General features: G+C 37.3%; 1 protein-coding gene across 3 annotated transcripts in view; it reads right to left on the bottom strand.

The window, feature by feature from the left end:
• Acer3 (alkaline ceramidase 3) overlaps positions 1-23,350 on the bottom strand; it is an 81,610-nt gene continuing 58,260 nt past the window's right edge. For all 3 annotated transcript variants that reach the window (XM_028770663.1, XM_028770664.1, XM_028770665.1), the window contains 5 exons: positions 23,190-23,248; positions 9,723-9,824; positions 7,428-7,532; positions 4,251-4,296; positions 1-3,349 (listed from right to left, as the gene is read on the bottom strand). In XM_028770663.1, the coding sequence (XP_028626496.1) occupies positions 3,296-3,349; positions 4,251-4,296; positions 7,428-7,532; positions 9,723-9,824; positions 23,190-23,248 (366 nt within the window). In that variant the 3' untranslated portion in view covers positions 1-3,295. The remainder of the gene's footprint in view (positions 3,350-4,250; positions 4,297-7,427; positions 7,533-9,722; positions 9,825-23,189; positions 23,249-23,350) is intronic.

The following is a 23,350-nucleotide window of genomic DNA, read 5'->3' as shown; positions in this document are numbered from 1 at the left end:
TCTGTGAAAGATTAAAATTTTATTTCTTTTTTTTTAAAGCCGGGGGTAACAAAAATAAAACAGCGTCAAAATGCTTTATGTTGATCAAATGCTCTGAATGCCGTGTTAAGAATTCTTCTGTTGGACTAATTTCTTTTATAGGAGTGTTCTTAGAGTACAAGTGCTGGAGGCAAGATTTCTGGTAAGGCCGAGGTACATCTAGAATGGTGGTTATATTTGCCAAAGATTTTTAAGATGAACTTCCTTTCCATAATGAAAATTATAGGAATTACAATACCATCAAGCAGTAACATCAGACTGGGTATACTAACACTGTATGTGATAAAAAGGACACACTATTAAGTCTTACCAAAAAGGAAGTCTTCCTTATTTTGGTTACAACTTAACACATTGCTAAAATCTTATTTCTCTTGAGATCCTGGGCAGAGACAATATACTGTATCTGACAGGGTATCATTACAGTTGGTTAAAGAAGGGCAATAGATGTTTGGAGACAGGATATAACCTGTTAGAGTCCTCCTAAGGAAGTGGCACCAGTGTCCATAAGACCCGAGTCCGTAGCCTGAAGAAAACCTTAAAGACAGGCTACCTACAGTACAAGCCATTAAAAGGCTGAAGAATTTAAAGGATCTCTTCAGACAACAAACAGGATGCTTTAACTTCTTAAAGGCAAAGTAACTATCAATAATTATAACTTTATGTTTTGGGTTTTCATTTTTTCTTTTGGCACTGTTAGTACTCAATGGTTACCATCCCATACTTTCTTCTCTTTAATCTATTTCACTACTGGATTTTTTTCCCTACAAATTGTTCCTTTTTGTATTTTGCCATAATCTTAATGCATAACCATCAGTTTGGGTTTTTTGTTTGTGGATTTTGTTGTGTTTTGGTTATTGTTGTTTTAACAGTTTTAACTGTTGTTTTAACAGGCCAATATCCAGAATAATTTACATAAGCATAGCTATGCTTTTCCTGACTCTGATCCTTTCTGGGGTGAATGGTTAACATAAATCATATTATTTTTCATTAATGATTTTTAAAAATTTATTTATTTTAGGTATATGGATGTTTTTCTTACATATGTATGTGTCCTATGTGCATATCTGGTGTCATAGATGTCAGAAAAGTTGTTAGAACCTCTTAGATCCTTAGAAACTACAGTTACGGATGGTTGTGAGCTACAACGAGGGTGGTGAGAATCAGACTCAAGGCTTCTGCAAGAGCAACTGGTGCTCCTAACTGCTAAACCATCCCTCCAGCCCATTACATTTTTTTTAAATCATGTACAATTTATCATTATGATACAAGGATTCAAGCCAACTCCTAAAACAAAAACTCTAAAGCCTCCTCTCCAACTAATAGATAAAATAGGAAGACAGCTTTGGTCTCTCTTTGGCAAAGACTACATCCCTCATTAACATGGAAATCATACAAAATAGATTATTATCATTTAGCTCCTCAAAAAGATTTTTGTAACCACAGCTCTGAGGACAGGGTAAAGTGAGGTAGAAGAATAGAAAATTCTAGAGCCAAACAAACAAAAACCAATCCCAGAGGAAGACTGGAAACCTCTCCAACAAATCTATTCATAACAAAACATCATGCTTTAAAAAAAAGCCCTACCTTCTCTAATTGCCAGAAAAGATGAAAGCTATGCAAAGATTCTGTGAAGAGCAGAGACTCTTTTGGTCCAAGGCTTTTCAGCCTTAGACCTTTCCTAGTCCTTGGACATACTCTCATTCTGGGGAATATTTTTCTTTCTTCCTAACAAAAGGTCTCTATTTTCGTCACCACCCATGTGTCCCTGGTCCGGTTCTTGTTTCTGAACACAAGAAGCTGGGAAATTCAGTAGATGTGCTCTAGACTCTGACCCAGGCCTATAATCAAAGTACAACTAAGGTTCTCTTAGATTTATGTTTTGGCATGTCTTGCTTTTATAAAAGGTATGTTGTTTAATGGCCATCTGAGATGTAAAGGAAGGAAACTGGTACTTGGGCTTTAAAAAACTAAGGCCAGAGGGTGAAGGAAACATTTTTGGTTTTATAAATATTCCAAGGCTACCTAATGAACTAAACACTGTTTTTCTGTTTTGAGACAGTTTCACTATGTATCCCTGCCTGTCCTGGAACTTTGTAGGCCAGGTTGGACCTACAGTCACAGAGATCTGCCTATCTCTGCTTTTCAAGTGCTGTGATTAAAGGTATGCATCATCCTGCCAGGCTAAAGCTAGTTAATGAATATTGAAAAGATGATTGGTTTATTTTTTTAAACCAATTTTACATGAGAAAAAAACCCTAGTTTTCTTTTGAGGCCATAGCTCAGGACACAATCAACAGATATAACATATGATCTTTCATTTACTGTTTGTGATAAACAATTCAATTCTGTATACACTCAAATAGGAATTAGAACTATTTGCTTGACTATGCATACTGCATAATGCGAAAAGTAAAAAACTCACAACTTTCCCTGATAAAGTCAATTAAACTGTGTTGTCATATAGATTACCAGTTAAATTTGCTAGACACAATAATAATAATAATTTGAAGATCAAAGAAAGCAAAACAACAGACTTTAACTGGTGAGAGGGCTACATTCCACAGGTGCCATGGGAAAGCTTCTGAAGGGGTGTTGGATGGCCCACCCCTCTGATTGGCTGTGGGCCATAGAGCCCAAGACAAAATCTTGGATGTGATGAGAACAGAACCCATTCACTGGCAGGTCAGAGTTTGCTTCCAAGACTCCAGCTAGCACCAAGGCAGATAGTACGGAGCTGCCTAGAATCCCTTTTCTTTTTATTACTGGGGAGCCATCTGTGAAGTTAATATAATAATGTCAATCAAAGCTGACAAGGCTAAGTGCTGGCTCACAGTCGACCATATGAATATGGGATTTTGCTAGTACTTAATGACTTTGTTCAATATTTAATTAAGAATTAATAAAGGTACAATTAACATGCAACTCTTGTAAAAAATAGAAAAAAATAAAAATTACTAATTTTTCATGAATGATCAGCACAAACTGTTAACCTGTTAAGAAAAGCCCAAATTCTCCACCATTCTAGAATATAAATATACACTTTCTGTTTCTCTCTAAGCATCTTAGGTCCAGGACAAAGGAGATAAACCAGGAGCTAAACACCCAACAGACCAATTGCCCATTCTCTGTGGCTGAGTTGATCATCTCTTGTGATGGGCATCGTGTCTTTGAATGTACAAGTCTTTGGGGATTTCTTGACCATCTTGGCACAACTACATACAGTAGGTGCTTTTTGTTTTCTTGGTAGAATAATTCATCAGTGCTTCCTCTGAGGTTCAAACATGACCACTGGCCAGATTCCAAAGAGAAACTGTGGAAACAAGTAAGGACAAAATGGGATAGAACAAGATTACTATATGCCTTAAAAAAAATTGAGGGAGAGCAATCCCTAAGGGCCTGGGCTGTAACAAATGTTAAGCTTGTTAGTATTAGTAGCCTGAACATAGCAACTGCCTTTCTGACTTGCATCAGATCTCAAAAGCTCCTTCCATTTAATTTATTTAAACACATTGGGCATCTACTTTGTCAAACATGGAAGTAGACATTTCATCTGTAATCTTAAAGAAATTTTTGTTGTGTGAGTGTGTGTGCACACAGGTGTGTATGTAAATGGAGCGCTTATGGAGGTCAGAAGAGAGGGTGTGTGTGTGTGTGTGTAAATGAAGTGCCTGTGGAGGCCAGAAGAGGGCACTGAGTCCCCTAGAGCTGGAGTCAGAGGTGGTTGTGAGGCAACTGGCATGGTGCTGGGAATGGATCTTGGTCCTCTGAAGAAACAAGGTATGCTTTATACTGCTGAGTCATCTCTCCACCCTGTTAATCTTCAATTCTAAAATTAATGCTGTAATGTTGTACTTAACAGCTCCATTCTGTTGAGGTAATTCAGGCTTAAAGAAGAGACTTGTATAAGGCCTTACAGCTAGGAAATGTCCAGATAACAACTAAACTGCCATTTGCTGCAATTCCAGATTTAGTACAGGAAAGTGTAGTACAGACATATTCAATTTTATAAATTTAACAAGTAGGTTCTTTTGACCTTTGCATTCTTATTTGAAATACTAGGATAGAAGGATCACAGGGTAGCAAGTGGATAACAGACATTTCAGATTTGATGTCTGTGCTGCCCCTTGACTGCTCCACCAACTCCTGTTGTCTCTTGAATCCACTTGATCTTCTCAAGACTGCCACCACCCTTCCCTTTACAACATACTTACCTTCACTTTTGGCCTGTACCTCAGGTAAAGTGTTCTCGTATACAAACTGAAAGAAAAGTAGGAAAACTTCTTAGAAAAATCAACTCATAGACTATAATTTCGGGATGTTTGTAGTTTAGAACCTAGCATGGCATTATAATGTTTCATGTGGTTGGTATCACAATTCCATCTTTGAAAACCGCAGCTGTAAGCATTCATTAAATAAAGGTGTGAGAAACCCAGAGAGGTAACAGTTTCTTTGGTGTCTGTCATTAAAGTGAGTCATTCACTGCTGGAGGTGAGATTAGATAGATCTGTAAAGTAGTGCAGATGGCAAACGTTGCTCAATTAGTTCCGGAAAGTCACTAGGTTGTCTGTAACATACAACATATGTAGTTTTATGTATACTGCACTACTTAAATATATTTGAATAGTAACAAAATATTGTGATAACATATACAAAGTCTACTATTCTAGTATTTCAAATAAGAATGCAAATGTCAAAAGAACCTACTTGTTAAATTTATAAAATTGAATATGGCTGTACTACACTTTCCTGTACTAACTGCAGTAAATGGAAGTTTAGATGTTACTGGACATTTGCTAGCTGTAAGACTTTGGACTTGTTAATTTCTGGTATTTTTAGGTATTTATTCAACAAAAGACATAAACAATTGCTGTTAGCAGAAAGTTTTTTAGCACAATCTAGACTGACATTAATGCAAAAGAAAGTCCTCACTGGGCATGGCAGTCTTTGCCTATAATTTCAGTACTTAGTAGAGAAAGCCTTGAGCATGAGGTCAACCTGGGATACTTAGTGAACTTCAGGTTATCGTAATCTACAAAGTGGGAACATTGTCCACTTCATGGATATAATACTGAGAGTCTCCAGAGAATCTGCTCAGCCCACGGACAAAGCTAAGTGTGGTGAGCTGAGACTTGGTATACTAAGAAGCCACAAAAGTGAAAACAGTTCTACTGAGCCTTAGACACTTATCTAATGTAAGCTCCTCAACGGCATAAACCATAGCAAAGATGAGTGTCTACAAGCAAAAGTAGGCACCTCGACCTTGTGCCTATTGTAGACTCTCCAAGTTTTGACAATATAGAAAGAAACACAGTTCCAAGCCTTGTTCTGTTTCTCTTTTGTTTTTTTCTGCCTCTGCACCCTCCTTTGTTTTTTTTTTTTTTTGCTTCACTTTTAGTAGTATTTCTACTTTACTACATACATTTTTAAAAAGCAGATTCCCTATCCCCCTTTCCTTGTTATTTTGAGAGAGGGTCATATGCAGTTCAGGCTGGCCTGCAATTCACTATGTGGATGAAGATGACTTTGAATTCTGGTCATCCTGCTTCTATCTTTTGAGTGCTACCATGCCCACTTTCCGAGGTGCTGAGGATGGAACCAAGGCTCTGTGCACACTAAGCAGGCACCCATCACCTGAGCCACACTCCTAGAGCCTTTTCTTTCTGCCTCTGACTCCCTTTCCTCCTCTCTACTATAATACACACTTTTGCTTTGCCTTATTTTTAAAAAAGCTTTTATACTTTTATTTCAAAATTTCCTTTCTTACATTTATCTAATTTTGCTTTCAAATTTGAATAACAGGAAGACTCTAGCTGCTGTTGTTTTGAGACAGGTTACCATATGAACAAGGCTGCTCTCAAACTCACTGTGTACAGCTGAGAATGACCTCTGGACTCTCAAACTCCTGATCATCCTGCCCCTACTTTCCAAGGACTGAGACTACAGACATGTGCCAGTGTGCTCAGCTTGTTTCTTCTTTTCTGATTCCTTAATCCTGCCCATTTTTTTTAAAGAAATTAAAACAAATGTACTGGAAGGTATTATGTGTGTTTATCTGTGTGTGTGATGTATGTGCAGAAGTCAGAAGAGAGTTTCAAGTCTTTTAGAGATAGGAGCCATCTTTCTAGGCTGTCTTGACTGTTTTTTTCTTTCCCCTCACAACAGTTTTCTTCACTCTTCTTTTTTCTGTTCTTTTATTTAACCTTGGTTCTCTTTTATTTCTTTTTTGTTTCCTTCCTTTATTTCATTCAGCATTATTTTCACATAAATCTTAAGCAATTTTTAATTTTAATTAATTTTCTGAGAATTTTATACAATGTATTTTGAACATCTCTACCTCATCCTTTGCAATTTTTTAATGTAGCACACTACATTAGTTTTGCCATTTTCTGTTTTATGGTCAGTGATATAGAATTGGGTTTTAATAAATGCTAACTGTATTTATAGATATTTTTTGGCTTAATACTGTTGTAACTACAGCAATCTGTTTTCTCTGCTGTCAGTGCTACTAGTGAACTGAGCCCTCAAGAGCAAGATGACCAATCAGGTCCCCAAATAAAACTAGAAGAAAACTTGTCATGGTGTCACACATCTTTAATTCCAGCACATGGATCTCTGAATTTGAGGCCAGCCAGCCTACATGGTGAGGTCCAGGCCAGCGAGTGCTCCATAGTAAGAAGCTGTCTCAACAATAACAACCCCCCCACAAAAAATGCCAAATGAAACAAAAATCAATGACAAAACAAACTGGAATGATAGCCAAAGTAACAGTTTGTCAAATCACAACACACAAACACAAGAAACATGAAAAGGCAAGACAATGTGATTCCTCTAAAAAATAATTTCCTACCCACTAAACTTAAAGACAATGAGTAAAATTTTGGATAATTTGCCTTAAAACTGTTACACAGTCTTGGCGTGATGGAGCTGCAGTGAGGACTTAAATCCATTTTTGCTGTATGTGTCTAATCCTAAGTAGTCTCTTTAAAGGGAACGAAAGGGGCAAAGTAACAACCAACTTATTTCTGAAAAAGGGTTCCCCTATTTAAGAAGGTCTAGATTGAAAACTCTAAGATCATACACCATGATACCCTCTTGCCACTCATCAAGACTTGGGTATAACTGGGTCTCTTGGATACCTGTTAGCTGTGAGCCATCCACTTTCAGAATATACGTAATAAAACCCCCGATTATCAGCTGCTCCATGATTCCTTACACGTGACATAAATGTGAGAAACGATTTCTTATGGTCACCTAGTGGCAAAGGCAACGATGGGCTATAAATCCTGATTCTGTCTCCAACATTTCATACTTACACCTTTCTACTTGAAGTATAAAGTCAAAAAAACAAAATTCTCCCAATATCAGGTTAAAAAGCTTTTATTTCCTACCTGAAAAGAATGTGAAGATAAGAACCCAGTCCAGTTAGAATATGCCACCATGCATGAAACTGTGTCGCAACACCTAGGACAGGGGGCACTCTCTTTCGAAAGCTCCTATGGGAGAAGGAGGAGGCCGCAATGTTACAATGAAGATATACTAGTGCTGACAACATTACATTTTGAAATATTCTAAAATATGGCAACTATTTTACTGTATTGTTTTCTAAAAGTATATTGTGGAACAAACAATATTTCCAGGAATTTTATGAAGAAATGACTCAAATTACTATAGATAACAATTTATTGACATCTTATTAATTTTAATGAATATTAATTAATTAAAGGTTTTGAAAAGTCTTATCATAGAATCCATCATTTTGTTCTGGGTAACCACTAATCCATGGAAATTGTTTTTTAGGTGATACTTATTCATACTCTGGAACGTTCTAGAACACACTTTGAGAAACCCTAGTCCAGTTAGCTATCTGCTCAGGAAAGAATACATATGCACTTCCTTTCATCTCTGTATACAGTCTATGAATTTCAATAATATCTACGATTTCATATCTAAGTGTTCCTTTGAGGAAGCAGTCATTAGAAAAGCTATATATGGCAGGAACTTAAAAAAATGCTTGATTAATTTAGTTTTCCAGGTTGACACCTAGTAGTTCAGATGGGTCTCAAATCCTTTGATTAAAGAAGTATATACCATACTAATAACTTATTAAAAAAGAATACCAATGTGGGATGCCAACCTGAGGCCCAACTGTAGGTTAGTGGATGAGGCCTGGGGATGACTATTCTCTCAGTATAAAGGCTTCACTCTCCTAGGCATTATGTTGGATATTTCTAACTCAGAAGCATGGGTCTCGATCTTTGTCCCGTATTTTCTTCTTTTTACCCCACATCTAGGGTTTCATGTAGTCAGGCTACTGTCAAGCCCTGAACCTCCCGCTGAGAGCTCTGGGATGATGGGCATGCACTACCGTGTGCAGCCGAATCTTAATGTTTACGCAAGGGATGTATTGACTTGTCTACATTTACTTACACAACTGCTTCTTTACTACACAGATCTAAAGTATATACTTACTTAGCTACATTTAAAGCTTCACATTTTATATGAAACTTTAATACAGGAAATTATAGAGAATTTCAAACATATGCAAAGGCATGCAAAATAACAACTAAGCATAATAATACATCTATTACCAGATTTCAATAATTAATAAATATGCTAAATCCATGTCATCTGAACCTTCATCTGTGTCTCTCTCCCACATTATAGTGAGGAAAATTCTAGGTATCATATTTTATAACTAGATATTTCAGTATATGTCACTAGAAAAATTCTTTTAACTATAGCTACAATACTAATTTCACATGTAAAATATTAATAACTCTTTAGTATAAAATAGTTAACTATAAATTGAGTTCAACATTTCTGTTTATGTTTTCACAGTGAATCAAGATCACAAAAGGCTAATAACACTGCAAACCAATGGCTTCCCTACACTCCTTGGTTAACACTGCAAACCAATGGCTTCCCTACACTCTTTAGTTTTGTTTTTTGGTGGTGGAGATTGAACCCAGGGTCTCGTACATACCAGACAAGGACTGAACCATATGACCTATATTCTTAGCTCCCATAATATATCACTTAACTCTTTTAAACTTGGGTTATACCTCTCTCTTTTTCCCCTCTTGTAATTTATTTGCTGTAGAGACCAAGTCATTCAACTTCTAAGTTTCTAAATAGTCTAAATGCTACTGATTGACACATTTCTTCGAATGTTTTACATGCATTTTAAATGCCAATTACAAATCATTCTTGTTTACTTGATGACACAAACTAAATAGTTTTCTTTTTTGTTTTGTTTGTTTGTTTTTTAGAGACAGGGTTTCTCTGTGTGATATCCTTGGCTGTCCAGGAACTCACTTTGTAGACCAAGTTGGCCTCAAACTCACAGAGATCTGCCTGCCTCTACCTCCCAAGTGCTTGGATTAAAGGTACGTGCCACCACGACAACTTGATTAGGTAGTTTTCAAAGATATAGTAAATCTGTGATTAACTGTATAGCTTTGTGATGCACACATACAAAATAATTAAAGATTATAAAATATTCTGAGGTTTAAACTTTCAGGCAATTTAAATAAGTATTCCCATAGTTTAATTTTACTGTGTTATACAGTGTCAACATTGGTAAATGTTAATTTTAGGACATTGTTGTTTCTACATGCCTACTAAAGTCTCTGTTTAATACAACAGTTCCAAATTTATTTTCTAGGAATGAAAATATATCTTACCTTAGTGAATCACAAAAGATGTTATCTACATTCCATAATAAAAACCCTAATAAAAAGATAGTCAAGGACGTATAACCTAGTCCTCTAAGCCATGGATAAACCCTGTGGGGAAAAGAAAAGCAACATGACAAATCTTCAAGTCATATCATGATCAGAGGTGACAGCTGGAAGTCATCACATTTATGAGGAAGAAAAGTCCTCAGGAGATTAAGAGCAAACTCATTTATTAATGTAACACCTTTGACAACCAAGTGCTACATACTTTAAAAAGACTTTTGAAGTATGTCTTTCTAGGTTGTTCCTCAGGCTGGTCTCAAATATTAGAGCTCCCATACTCCTCTTGCCTCAGTCGCCCAAGGAGCTGGGACTATAGCAGTTTTACCACTGTGCCTGGATATTTGCTGAACACTTAGCTATTTAAAGGTACTGAGAGAAAATGGTCCATCAAGATTGTTAAGTACATGTAGGAGATAATCCAATATACTTGCCCAACAATTTTTCAATGGCATGGAAGAGAATGGAAGAGATAGGGGGAAGAATTAACATAGGTTGAATCACATTTTATGCCAGGTACTGAGCACACACACACACACACACACACACACACACACACACATCACAGAACATACTAAGTTCTTAATGTGTCAGGCATAGTTCTTTCAGTGGGAAGTAGTCAATAAGAAAGCCCTGCTTCTAGTATAGTTGAGGCAGGAAATGAAAACAGTATTGGTTATAAGTGTTTTGAAGAAAAGTAAAGGAATTTGGAAGTGATAAAGAGGTGTTTAGGTGGGGAATTTCTCTGTCAATTCTGTAAATACACCTATGATACAAGTATTCTTTTCACTTCACTGCTAAGGAAGTTAAAGGGTAGTGAATTGCTTAAAATATATTAACAGCAGCTTAATCACTTTTTGTAGCTTTAATAAAGTCAACTTATTTATTTGGTTTTTGAGACAGGGTCTTGCTAAGTAGCCTTGGCTGGCTTGCAACTAGGCTGATCAAGCTGACCTTGAACTTTTAACTATCCTCCTGACTCTGCCTCCAATGTACTAGGATTATAAGCCATACACTACCATACCTGGTTTAGAACATACATATTTATAAAGTACATCTAAGGGCTTGAGAGAAGGCTCAATGTTAAGAGCACACACGGAGTTTGGTTCCCAGTACACAAGTTAGGCAGCTCACAACTGCCTGTGATTCCAACATTGGGGTTCCACTCCCTCTTCTGGCCTCTGAAGATACTGTCACTTGTCCCTACTAAACATACAGACACGCCCACATAAACACAATTAAGGATAAAACAAATTTCTAAAAATGTACATATGAATTCAGGCTTAGTGATTTACATCTCTAATTTCAGACTTGGGAGGCTGACTCAGAAAGATGACGTAGTGGGAGGCCACACTGGGCTACGGAGAGAGATCATGTTTCAAGACAAAAACCAGATGAGCAGAAGGTGCATGCAACTACTACTGTGATTAAAAATAGCATATCCATTATCTCAGAAAGTAAGAGGGAGAGAGGGGAGAAGAAGACAAAGAGGGAGTTGGATACTGAGACTGAGGATGGAATCATACTGTGTTCTCTTATTTTATGACTTCTTTAATTTGGTATTGATTCATCCATTCTGTCATTTATATGACTACATCAATTATTTTATTACTAATACTCCACAGCTTGGATATAACACAACTTGTTTGGATGTCCAAATGTTGATAGAGATTTTGTTTCTAGTTATTGAATATTACAAATGAAGCATCTATGGACATTCCTAATTGAGACCATGTGTTGAAATATACTCTCATTTCTCTTTGATAAGTAGGTGGGGGAGGAATGCCTTGGTTGTATGAGATGAATGTTTAGCTTTTCAAGACACCATTCAAGCATTATCCCCCTTTCTCCCTTTCTCATCTCTTATCCTTCTGTTCTCTTTCTTTCTTGGTCCTGGAATAAAACTAGGGACCTTAACATGATAGACAAGTTTGCTAACACTGGGCAATCCCTCAGGCATTGAGGGTAGGTGGTGGTACTAATTTACATTTCTACCAGCCATGTACAAGTGGTTCCAGCTGTTCTGAATCCATGCACACCTAGTGTGTCAGTCCCCTTTCATTTCAGTGCAGTGGTATCTCATTGTGTTTTTTATGTACTTTCCCCCAAATTAGTAAGGGGCATTGTTTTGTTTAATTATCTCCTATCTTCCCCAATATTTATTGTTGTAATAATTCTTTATAAATTCTGGTGTGAATCCTCTGTTGCATATATATTTTAGAGATATTCTCTCCAAGGTCTGTGACTTGCCTTTTGTTTTTTGAACACAGTCTCTCTTTTTTGTTTGTTTGTTTTTTTTTTTGTTTTTTGTTTTTGTTTGTTTTTTTGTTTTTGAGACAGGGTTTCTCTGTGTAGCCCTGGCTGTCCTGGAACTCACTCTGTAGACCAGGCTGGCCTCGAACTCAGAAATCCGCCTGCCTCTGCCTCCCAAGTGCTGGGATTAAAGGCGTGTGCCACCACCACCCAGCCTTTGAACACAGTCTCTAAGTTTGTACTTTTTTTTCAAGCCAAGTTCTTGCTATGATTGCCTAGGATGGCCTTAAACTATAGGCTCAACTTATACTCCTGCTTGGTTTCCTGTTCATGCCACCTACTTTCACAAAAGTTTGTTAATTTTAATTAGCTTCATAATTTGAATTTATCATTTTTCTTTATTGTGTCCTAATAAATCTTTGCCTAATTAACATTTACAAAGACTTCTACTGGAATTTAATAATTTTAGCTTTTACATTTAGAGATATGACTCACCTCTGCTATATTTTTATAATGGGCTGATAATACAGTTCAGGGATAGATAGGCATATATGCTTCCCTAGCAGTCATAGAATGGTATGTGGTGGAAGGCTATCTTCACTCACAGGATTAGGAATGGTGGCCCACACCTGTAACCTCCATACTTCGGAGGCTAAGGCAGAAGGTTCATAAATTTGAGGTCAGTTTGGGCTACACACTAAAAGGAATTCTGATTGAAGAATAATTAGTACAACTAGTTGAAAAGACAATCTTTTCTATTAAGTTACCTTCACACATTTTTATTGAAGAACAGACCAGTATGGTATGCTAGTCTAGTTTAGATGTTCTATATTCTACCCTTACCAGCTATAGTACAACACCACCTTGACCGGAATAGTAGAATAAATCAAGTTCTTTACTTCTCCCCATCCTCTCTTTCTGGTTCTGAACACAGGGCCTGTGCATACAAAGAACATACTGTATCATACCCCTAGCTCCAGGCCCCTAAGGCTGTTCTTCTCTTTAAAAACCATTTCATCAGGCCGGAGAGATGGCTCAGCCGTTAAAGGCTAGGCTCACAACCAAAAACAAACAAACAAAAAAAACAAAAAAAAAAAACCCAAACATTTCATCTACTCCTGATCTTTTGTGTCCTATGTAAACATCAGAATCAAGATCTCCATTTTTAAATAAATTCTTTTATTTTATGTTTATGGGTGTCTTGCCCACATGTATGCCTATGCACCATGTATGTTCCTGTTGCTAGCAGAGTCCAGAAAAAGACATCAGATCCCCTGGAACTGGAGTTACAGGGAATTGTAAACCAATATGTGGGTGATGGGACTTAAACCTGGGTCCTCTGGAAGAGCAGCAAGAGTTCTTATGGTGTTGAACACAGGGCCTTGTGCATGCCTGGTGTGTGTCTGGCCTGGTTATTCGTTTGTTTTGAGACAAAGTTTCATAATACAGTCCAAGTTGGTCTAGAACTCACTTTATATTTTATTTTTATTGTTTTGTTCAAGACAGGGTTTCTTTGTGTAGCCTTGACTGTCCTAGAACTGGCTCTGTAGACCAGGCTGTCTTTGTACTCACAGAGATCTACCTGCCCCGCCTCCCAAGTACTGGGAGGAGCACCTGGAGCTCTCTATGTAGACCAGGTTGGCCTGCTTCCCCAGTGCTGTGACTAAAGATATGCACAACTATGCCCAGCAAATTTCACATTTTTCACCAAAAGCCTGAAAAGACTTTGACTGTAATTGTATTTAACCTGCAGACAAAGTTAGATAAACGGACACCTTAGTGATACTGACTTTTCTAACCAGTAAGAGAGTATATTTCTCAATTTATTTAGTTCCTTTAGTCTCAGCAAAGAACTGTTGCTTTCAATGCATAATCTGGCACATGCTGGAACGCTGTCCAAGAACGGAGTTGGATGAAAAGAATTCTGAGTACTTGGAGAAAACTCCAAGAAAACAAGGCAAGAGTCCTGTAACTACAGTTTCTTCAAAAACACATTGTTCTTGGAATGTGTTTTAGTGCCCCTCTCAGGTGTACCAGACAGGAGTGAGTTTATTTCAGATTATTCATTACAACTAGCTGTTGTTGTTTATATGCCTCTATGGTAAACCATGTTTTTGCTGTGAAGCTTGTCCTTTGGTTGTACACTCTACTATGTGACCCTTAACTGTCACAGTAAAAATAGACGGATTCTCTGAATAAAGTTGGCTATTGCATGAGACTTTAGTCAGCCTCACTTATCAGCTCCATTCTCCCCAGTCCCATCACCTCTAGAGCAGTAAACAGGAACACATTTGTCACTTCTACCTTAAACATTTCATGATGTTGTCAACTGTATATTAAAAATTTCACTTTCCATTCTTCCCATTAATATATAGAAATGACTTCCCAACCAACTCAGGCTAGAAAGATGGTTCAGTGGTTATGGGTGCCTGGTGTTCTTCCAGGAGGACCCGAGTTTGATTCCCAGAACTCATATCCAGTGGCTAAAAACCACCTTCAGCTCTAGGTCCAGGGGAATCTAATAACTTCTCTGGCATCCAAGGACATCTACACTAATATACACATACACACATGTACACATAAATAAAAATAAAGTGAATCTTTAAAAAACGAATTTTCTTTGGAATCTTGACTAGTCACCTATAATTGAAAATTTTCACTCACTTATACTAGTTTTTTAGTAGTCTTTTGGGTACATGCTTGTGGTTTTGTACAAACGAGTTATATTCAAACACAATGTTAGACAGGACTTCCATCAGCATAATTCTGAGTAAAACGGCAATAATATAATAATCTTATTTTATTCTAGATACTACAAGACTTTGAAAAAACACACACTTTAGGTATTTTATATGTCACAGAATTTATAGCCTAAGAAAGTTCCTTCTTATTATTGATTAGTAAGGCCTTTAGTTTTTAGATTGTGAACATGTGCTGAATTTTATAGGATACTTTATGTAAATCTACAGGTATATAGTTTTTAATCTTTTATTTTTTAAAATATGGTAGAGAGTAATACCAGATTTTCAAAAGATTTTATTGTTTTACTGTAGTAATTTAGGCCGGGCGGTGGTGGCGCACGCCTTTAATCCCAGCACTTGGGAGGCAGAGGCAGGCAGATTTCTGAGTTCAAGAGTTCGAGGCTAGCCTGGTCTACAGAGTGAGTTCCAGGACAGCCAGGGCTAATACAGAGAAACCCTGTCTCGAAAAACCCTCAAAAAAAAGTAAATAGTAATTTATTTTTATGTATTTATCTATATTTTGAGTTTTTTGAGGCAGGGCAGCCATGTAGCTAAGGGTAGCCCTGGAACTCTCAGTGGATGATGGTCTTGAATTCCGGATCCCCCTGTCTCTCCCTACCAAGTGCTGCAATTACAGATATATGCTACCATCCTTGGCTTAATGATGATTTCTAAACTTACCCCGACAAATCTTCAGTTCTCAGAAGAAGTACAAAGCAAAATTCTTCAGTAGGGAGAAATGAATGCCTTTGGTTATCCAGGATGCAGGGCACAAAGGAGAGAGCAAGAACCTCATCAGCACATGGTCCATTCATGTGCAGTACAGACAAGATTCTGGAGATACACTACCCATCCAGCAGAGGACATGGGAATAAAACACACAGAGTTCTCGAAATATCTGTGTCTGATGTGATTAGTCTTTATTCTACGCTGATTGCCTTCATGGTGTAAAGCTCTTATCTAAGAAATCCTTTCTCTTCTCCTTCCCTAGGGAATGCCTTCACCTCTCTCCTGGGTTAGTCTCTGTTTTGAATTCTATCCTTCTTCCTTTTTGTATTGTTCTCTTTTTGGTGAAACAAATTTTCTAATAGGAGGGTGTTCCTCACCAATAGTTTATTGAATTTAAACTTCTTTTGAAAACTTTAATATAGGAAAACATTTCTCCCTATTTTGTTGATAGTATAATTAACTATAGAATTCTAGGTTGGAAAACTTTCTTTAGAAATTCAATGGCACTGGTCTACTGTCTTCAAGTTTCTTATGTGGCTTTTGGAAATTTAAAAACTTTCTGATTTCTAGTCATGTCTTCCGGGTATTTCCCAGACTCCTTGTTCCTGCTATTGCCTGATACTTAAAAACATTCTATCATACGAGGTGAGGTTCTTGGCTTAGGATGTGGCTTTCTAGGTCAATCTAATGAATTTATAGAAATCTATTTACCTTTCAGTTTTGAAGATTTTACTGAATCTTTTCCTTATGGCCTTGTGATTTAAAATAAAGTTTTTGTTGTAGTCTTAAAGCTAGATGGAAGCAAAACAGATGCTGGTACTTTGAAATGCTGTGCTCGTTAATATTTCTATCATTCGTTTCTCTTCAGGTTCATTCTATTTATCTGATTTAGAATTTGTTGTTTTGAGACATGGCCTCATGCAGCCCAGGCTGGCCTTGAACTTGTTATATAGCCAAGGATAACACTGGACTTCTGATGCACCTCCCAAGTACAAGGGTTACAGGCACCACATCTGGCCTTTGCTTTCTAATTCTTGAAGTTGCAAGCTTAGATCATAACTGCCCCTCATCCCCTTTTCAGTTGAGTTCTTACTATGTAGCCTTGGCTGGTCTTGAACTCATAGATCCTCCTGCTTCTGCCTCCCAAGAACTGGGAATGAAGGCATATGCTACCATGCCTGGTTTTCCTTCTTTTTGTTTTTGAAAGAGGGTACTGTTAGGTAGCCCAAGGTGGCTTCAAACTTGTGGTCTTCCTGCCTCAGAAGGAAGTACACTTCTACTGGGAGCATAGGGCTGCACAACCTCTGCCATTACAGAAAAATTTTAGTACCTTCATATTTCATCTCAAGAGAGATTCTGATCAGTTCCTTTAATACATGTCCTTCATTGTGTAAGTAACCATTACACACTGAAATAGATTTGATCAAGGGTACCATTTCCCAAGAAACTGCCTATGTCATGCACTGGAGTTGAAGAAATTACAGAGACCAGACCTTGTTTCCTGAGGCATTTCTTCCTCCACTCTATTCTTTTGTCTTTTCTTCTACATTTTGTTGAGGGGTAGGGTAGTTCTTGAAAATCACTTAAATTTCTATCTTCAAAATTGCACAGTACAGTGAGCATTTCAGAAAGATGAACAATGAGTATTCTTTTGTAAATTGTCTGTACATAATTGGGATTTGTGTATACGCCATTTGGTAATGTAGTAATTGGAATAAATGTGAATAACTAGCATCACTCTGATTCTGCCAGCCGGGCAGCTTGGAAACAGCCAGGCCCCTTTGACATGACGGTGACTGAAGGGCACATTTCTTTATAAATTCTCAAAGAAGTTGTCTTAGTTAAGGTTTCTGTCAAGAGACACCATAACCAAGGCAACTCTTATATGGACAACATTTAATCAGGGCTGGCTTACAGTTTTAGTGGTTTAGTCCATTATCATCACGGCAGGAAGCATGGCAGCATGCAGGCAGACATGGTACTGCAGGAGCTGAGAGTTCTACACCTTGATCCAAAGGCAGCCAGGAAGAGACTGTCTTCTGCAGGTAGCCAGAAGGGGACTGGAAACCTACACTGGGCATAGCCTGAGCCTAGAGACCTCAAAGCCCACCCAAACGGTGCCACACTTCCTCCAACAAGGCCATACCTTCTAACACTGCCACGCCCCATGGGCTAAGCATTCAAACACATGAGTCTATTGGGGCCAAACCTATTCAAACCACCACAGGAGGGGCGTGTGTGTGTGTGTGTGTGTGTGTGTATGTGTGTGAATGATATATATTCTAAAACTTCAGATTAAAAGACAATTTAACATCTTCTTTCACTAAAGTGCAGTTTTTTCCTGGCCCAATCTTTCTGGATCTATTACATGCACCATTGGTAATGGGAAAAACAGTCTCAATTATCTGGGTTTTTAAAAATTACTTTACATATATTTATTTTGTGTGTGAATGCACACAAGTGTACACATGCATGAATGCCATGGTATACATGTGGAGGTCAGAGCTGATTCACAGGATTTTGTTCTCTCCTTCACCATGTGGGTCCTGGGATTGAATTCAGGTTATCAGGTTTGGCAGCAAGTGCCTTTATTCACTGAGCGATCTTCGGGCCCTAAACTAAACACTCTGATTTTCTGTTTATTCTGAGGAGATTGAAACTAGAGATGTTAGTGTGTAGGCAGCTTCCAGTTCCTTCACACTATCATATAAACACTCATTTATCTTTACAGCTTCTTTGGATTTTTGAAGTTCTTATATCTTTTTAAGCTAGCTAATATTTAAAGTTTATTGTATTTAATTCAAAATTTTTAGGTGTTTTGTTACAGAGGAATTTTAAGATCTCAGTCACAATTTAAAACAAAAGTTTAAAAATTTCTATTTGATATGAAGAACCTTTACACAGAAGCATGTTCCTGAGTTCTAGAAATTATCAAGTTAGCTCACAGTGAGCCAGGCTGTGGTGGAACACATCTTTAGTCCCAGCACTTGGGAGGCAGAGGCAGGCAGATCTCTGAGTTCAAGGCCAGCCTGATCTACAGAGTGAGTTCCAGGACAGCCAGGGCTACACAGAGAAACCCTGTCTTGAAACAACAACCTTACAATATAATCGGGGTCAGATAAAGAGAAAATGTACAACACTAAATTAAATGATTACTAAACAGAGATACAAGAAAGAAGGTATGGCCAGGCAGATAAAAGATAACTTTATTTCATAAAGACTGTCAATAGTAAATATTTTAAAATCTTTTTATTATATGAGAGGGAAGGTATCTGTGTATCTGTGTGTGTTTTGTTGGTACCTTGGCAAGCTGCTTTTGAGGGTTGGTTCTTTCCTTTTAAATGTTAAAACTAAGATTTGATGTGTGGGTCAGGCTTGGAGGGAAGTGCCTTTGCCATCTCAGCCAACTCACTGGACCATTTTAAAAGATATTTGTGTTTCTCAGCATACCTATATCCTATCAGTTAATAAATGTGTTTTATGTTTCTTTACATCTCCCTAAAGTGCTCATATTAAAAACAGAATAAAGTGGGAGTTTGTGCTTCTGGAAAGAAGGAGTAAACTGATTTTTTTTTCCTATTCTTGCCACTAAACTCCACAAAATCCCATGTGTTATATATAATATTAAACAGACATCAGAAGAATTTGAAAGGTGAAGGAAGTAGGGGCCACGAGACCTGAGAAATGATAGTGGTAAGTTCCCTGTGCTTTCTTTTTATTATTAATAATAATTAATATTATTTTAATTGACAAATTACAAAACACAAATTATGATTATATATACTTATAGGATACATGCTTATGTTTTATTATATAACATGGAATAATTAAATTAAGCTAATTATTATCTCATTTGTCATTTTTCTGTGGTATCACATTTGACATTTATTCTTTTAGCTATTTTGAAACACACATTACCAACCATAATAAACTGTTGTGCAATAGATCTTGAAAACCTATTCCTCCTGTCTGATACTTTGTACCCTTCTACCAACATTTCCTCATTGCCTCTCTGCCCCACACCAGCATCTGATAACCACCATGCACACTAAGAAAAGTTCAGCATTTTCACTTTTTACATGTAAGAGAGATTGTGTGGTATATTTAACGTTCTTTTTTTCCCTTTTTAAAAACTGAATTTTAAAATTACATTTATTTATTTAGTGTGATGTTTGCACACAAGTACAATGAGGCCCCACATGAAGAGCAACTCATGGGAGTAAATTCTCTCTTGCCACCATGTAGGTCCCAGTGATGGAACTCAGAATATCAGTGTTGATTGTATGCACTTTTTATCTACTAAGCCATCTTGCAAGCTCAAGTGGAACTTCTATGCAAACCTGACTTACTTCACTTAGCACAATGCTCTTCAGGTTCATCTACCACATACATTCTTTTTTTTTCCCCATGGTTTTTGGAGACAGGTTTTCTCTGTGTAGCCCTGGCTGTCCTGGAACTCACTCTGTAAACCAGGCTGTCTCAAACATAGAGATCTACCTGCCTCTGCCTCCTGAGGGCTGGAATTAAAGGTGTGTGTCACCACTGCCTGGTACCATATGCATTCTTTTGGGCTAGCAGACTCGGAGTTGGAATGGAACAAGCCAGTAACTGAAGTCTGGGCACAGACAGAAAAGGTCTCAACAAAACCCACTTTCTCCAGCCAATGAATCATGAAAAGGACCAGCCTAGCAAGACAGAAAATGTAAGATAATAATCAACTGATATAGTCAGACATCACACACACACACACACACACACACCACACACCACACACGCATACAACACACACACACATACAACACACACACACACACACCACACACGCATACAACACACACACACACATACAACACACACACACACACCACACACCACACACACATACAACACACACAATACAACACACACACACAACACACACACACACACACATACAACACACACACACACACACAAACATAGAAATGTAGTTCCTTCCCCAGGCCTAGCAAAAGGAGAGCCCAGACTTCCATCCAGGAAGTAAAGGCAGAAGGATCACAAGTTCAGGGATAGCTTAGGTAATACCAGCAAGACTGTCTTGTCCCAAACAACAAAACCAGAAAATACATTTTCCTTTTTTGTGTGTTTAAAAAAAAAGCACATACCACAACTGAGGCAAAAATCTTAATCTTACCTGATGTGGTTCTAAATTTATGTAGAGAAAATGTTTCAGATAATTATATTTTAAATGGAGCAAGATAAAGGCACTATACATGGATTATTTGAATTATTCTCTCCTCCACCCCCAAAATACATTGAATTCTTTAGTACTTCAGAATGTGACTTCTAACTAGTATCACTGCTGATATTTCAAATGAGGTTACACAGGAACAGGTCCACGTTTCAAGAAGGCTGATGTCCTTACAAGAATATGGCCATGTGAAGACACAGGGAAAAGATCATATGATAGCAAAGGCAGAAACTGCAAAGTGCGTAAAGCCAGACTGGCAGCAAACCACCAGAAGACAGGAAGCGTGGAATGGAAGGAAGACACCTGCATCTGTACTTACAGCCACTATACACAAGTCACTTAGCTTTCAGAACTTTGGTAGACAACTCCAGAAAACTAACACAGGCAAAATAGGAAGTTAAGTTTTGGACTGCACTAGAAACTGCCAACACTAGACATTAATAGGCTATAAATATACACTGAGAGAAAACAGAATACACAGAACAAGCACTACAGATATGCTGGAATGGAACTCTTAAAACATGGCCAGGCTGGGTATATATATATAGCATATGCCTTTAATCCCAGCACTTAGGAGACATTGGCAGGCAGCTCTCTATGAGTCCGAGACTAGCCTGGTGTACATAGTGAGTTCCAGGACAGCCAAGGCTATATAGTAAAAACTCATCTCAAAACAAACAAATAACAATAAAAAGGAAAACTGAAAATGACATGAAAAGTAAGAATTTTTGTTTACTAAAAAGATTCTGAAATGAATATCAAAGACAAAGTCAGATTGTGAGAAATATTTGTAAACTACATATTCAACCAAAAAAAATCTTAAAAATTTTAAAAGAAAATATCCTTGTTAATTCTTGTAAATACAAGAAAAATGACCAAAGACATGATAGATATTTCACTAAAGAGACCATAGTAATGGCAAAAGAAAGAACATACGAAGATACATTCAATATCATTAACCATTAGGAAGATGCAAATTAAAAGTATAAGATATTAGTATGTACTTTCTTAATAGTTGGAATAAAAATTGCTAGTGAGGATGCAGAGAAACAAAATCAGCCATACATTACAGGCAAAAATGGTAGAGCCACTCTGAAAACATTTCTGCAGTTACAAGAAAAAGTAAACATAAAATTACCATACATCCTAGCAATTCCACTCTGAGACTTTATTCCAGAGAAAAGGAAACATGTGTTTTCATAAAACCCTCCACATAGATGTTCACAGTAGCTTTATGACAGCCCCAATCTGGAAGTTACTCAACTGTGGTACATCTATAGCATACTACTATAGAATACTATTCAGCAAGAGAAAATGTCGGCACTAGTATCCAAAGGACTTTACTGAGGTTCAAAAAAAACAACCAACATCTAAGGCTATATTCTATATGATCTTATTTATAAAACTTTACCGTGCCAAAGTTATAAAAATAGAAGGACAGCAGCTGTCCAGATTAAGGATGGAGTGGAGCTGGGGGCAAGGAGTAGATAAAGGAGCCACACAGGTCCTTCTGCTGATCTGCTTGTATCTCAATTGTGTCAGTGTCAACTGCTTTGTGATACTATATACTGCACATGCATTTCTACATTACCTCAGAATAAAATAAAAGGTTTGTTTTAAAAACAAAAATGGGAAAACTGCACAGATCATACCACTTATTGAGCTGAGCACCCACTGTATGGCTAGGATCTATTTAAAGTACTCCCATGAATATGATATAATTTTCATAAATTCTATTAGAGACTATGTATAGTTCTTAAATGATCCTATGAAATATGTAGTGGGAGAAGGCAGGGCAGATGGAGCTGGCCATGTGGCTGCTAGCTGAGGGCTCTGTTGCTGAGATGCTTTTCTAGCCTGTGAAACATTTGATGACACTACAGCCTTCCTTAAGAGGTGCTACTTAACCTAGCCAAGCAAGTCTGAGAAAGAAACAAAATTTGTTTCTATTGCTTAAATTTTAATTTTTAAAAAGAATATATTTTATGTATATGGGCCCTCTATCTTCATGCATGCCTACATGCCAGAAGGTGGCATCAAATTCCAATATAGATGATTGTTAGCAACCATGTATTGCTGGGAATTTAACTCAGGACCTCTGAAAGAGCAGCCAGTGCTCTTAACTGCCCCTGAGTCTTTTCTCCAACACAACAAAACATTTTTTTAATGTAGTACTTCTCAAAGTTTTAACATCCTAGTTAATGTTATACATATTAAAGATGTCTCATATATATTTTCTTCAAATTTCTTTAATTTTAGAACTCTTGCTTTTATATGATGCACATTAATAAGTCACCCGAAGATCAAGTCTTCCATATATCATAAATAAATGCTGGGTTATAGTTTTCTATCACTATCCTGTTACAGGTAGGTTTTATTTTATTCCAACTTAGAATATGGACTTACTGTTACAAGCCTTTTATTTTATCAGGATGTTGGTGGCAAACCCAAACTACTTACCATGTAACAATATAAATAGAACGAAGTACTAATGTAAAGACCAACATTCCATACATGACCTGAATAGGAATGAAAAAGAAAGTAGTCAGTACAGCTTTTCCTCCCTTCCTTCCTTCCTTCCTTCCTTCCTTCCTTCCTTCCTTCCTTCCTTCCTTCCTTCC

This window comes from Grammomys surdaster, unplaced genomic scaffold (assembly GCF_004785775.1).
Source record: "Grammomys surdaster isolate TR1022 unplaced genomic scaffold, NIH_TR_1.0 203, whole genome shotgun sequence".
NCBI classification, from domain to species: Eukaryota; Metazoa; Chordata; class Mammalia; order Rodentia; family Muridae; genus Grammomys; species Grammomys surdaster.
Note: the sequence above shows the minus strand (reverse complement) of the source record. Positions and strands in the feature narration are given on the sequence as shown.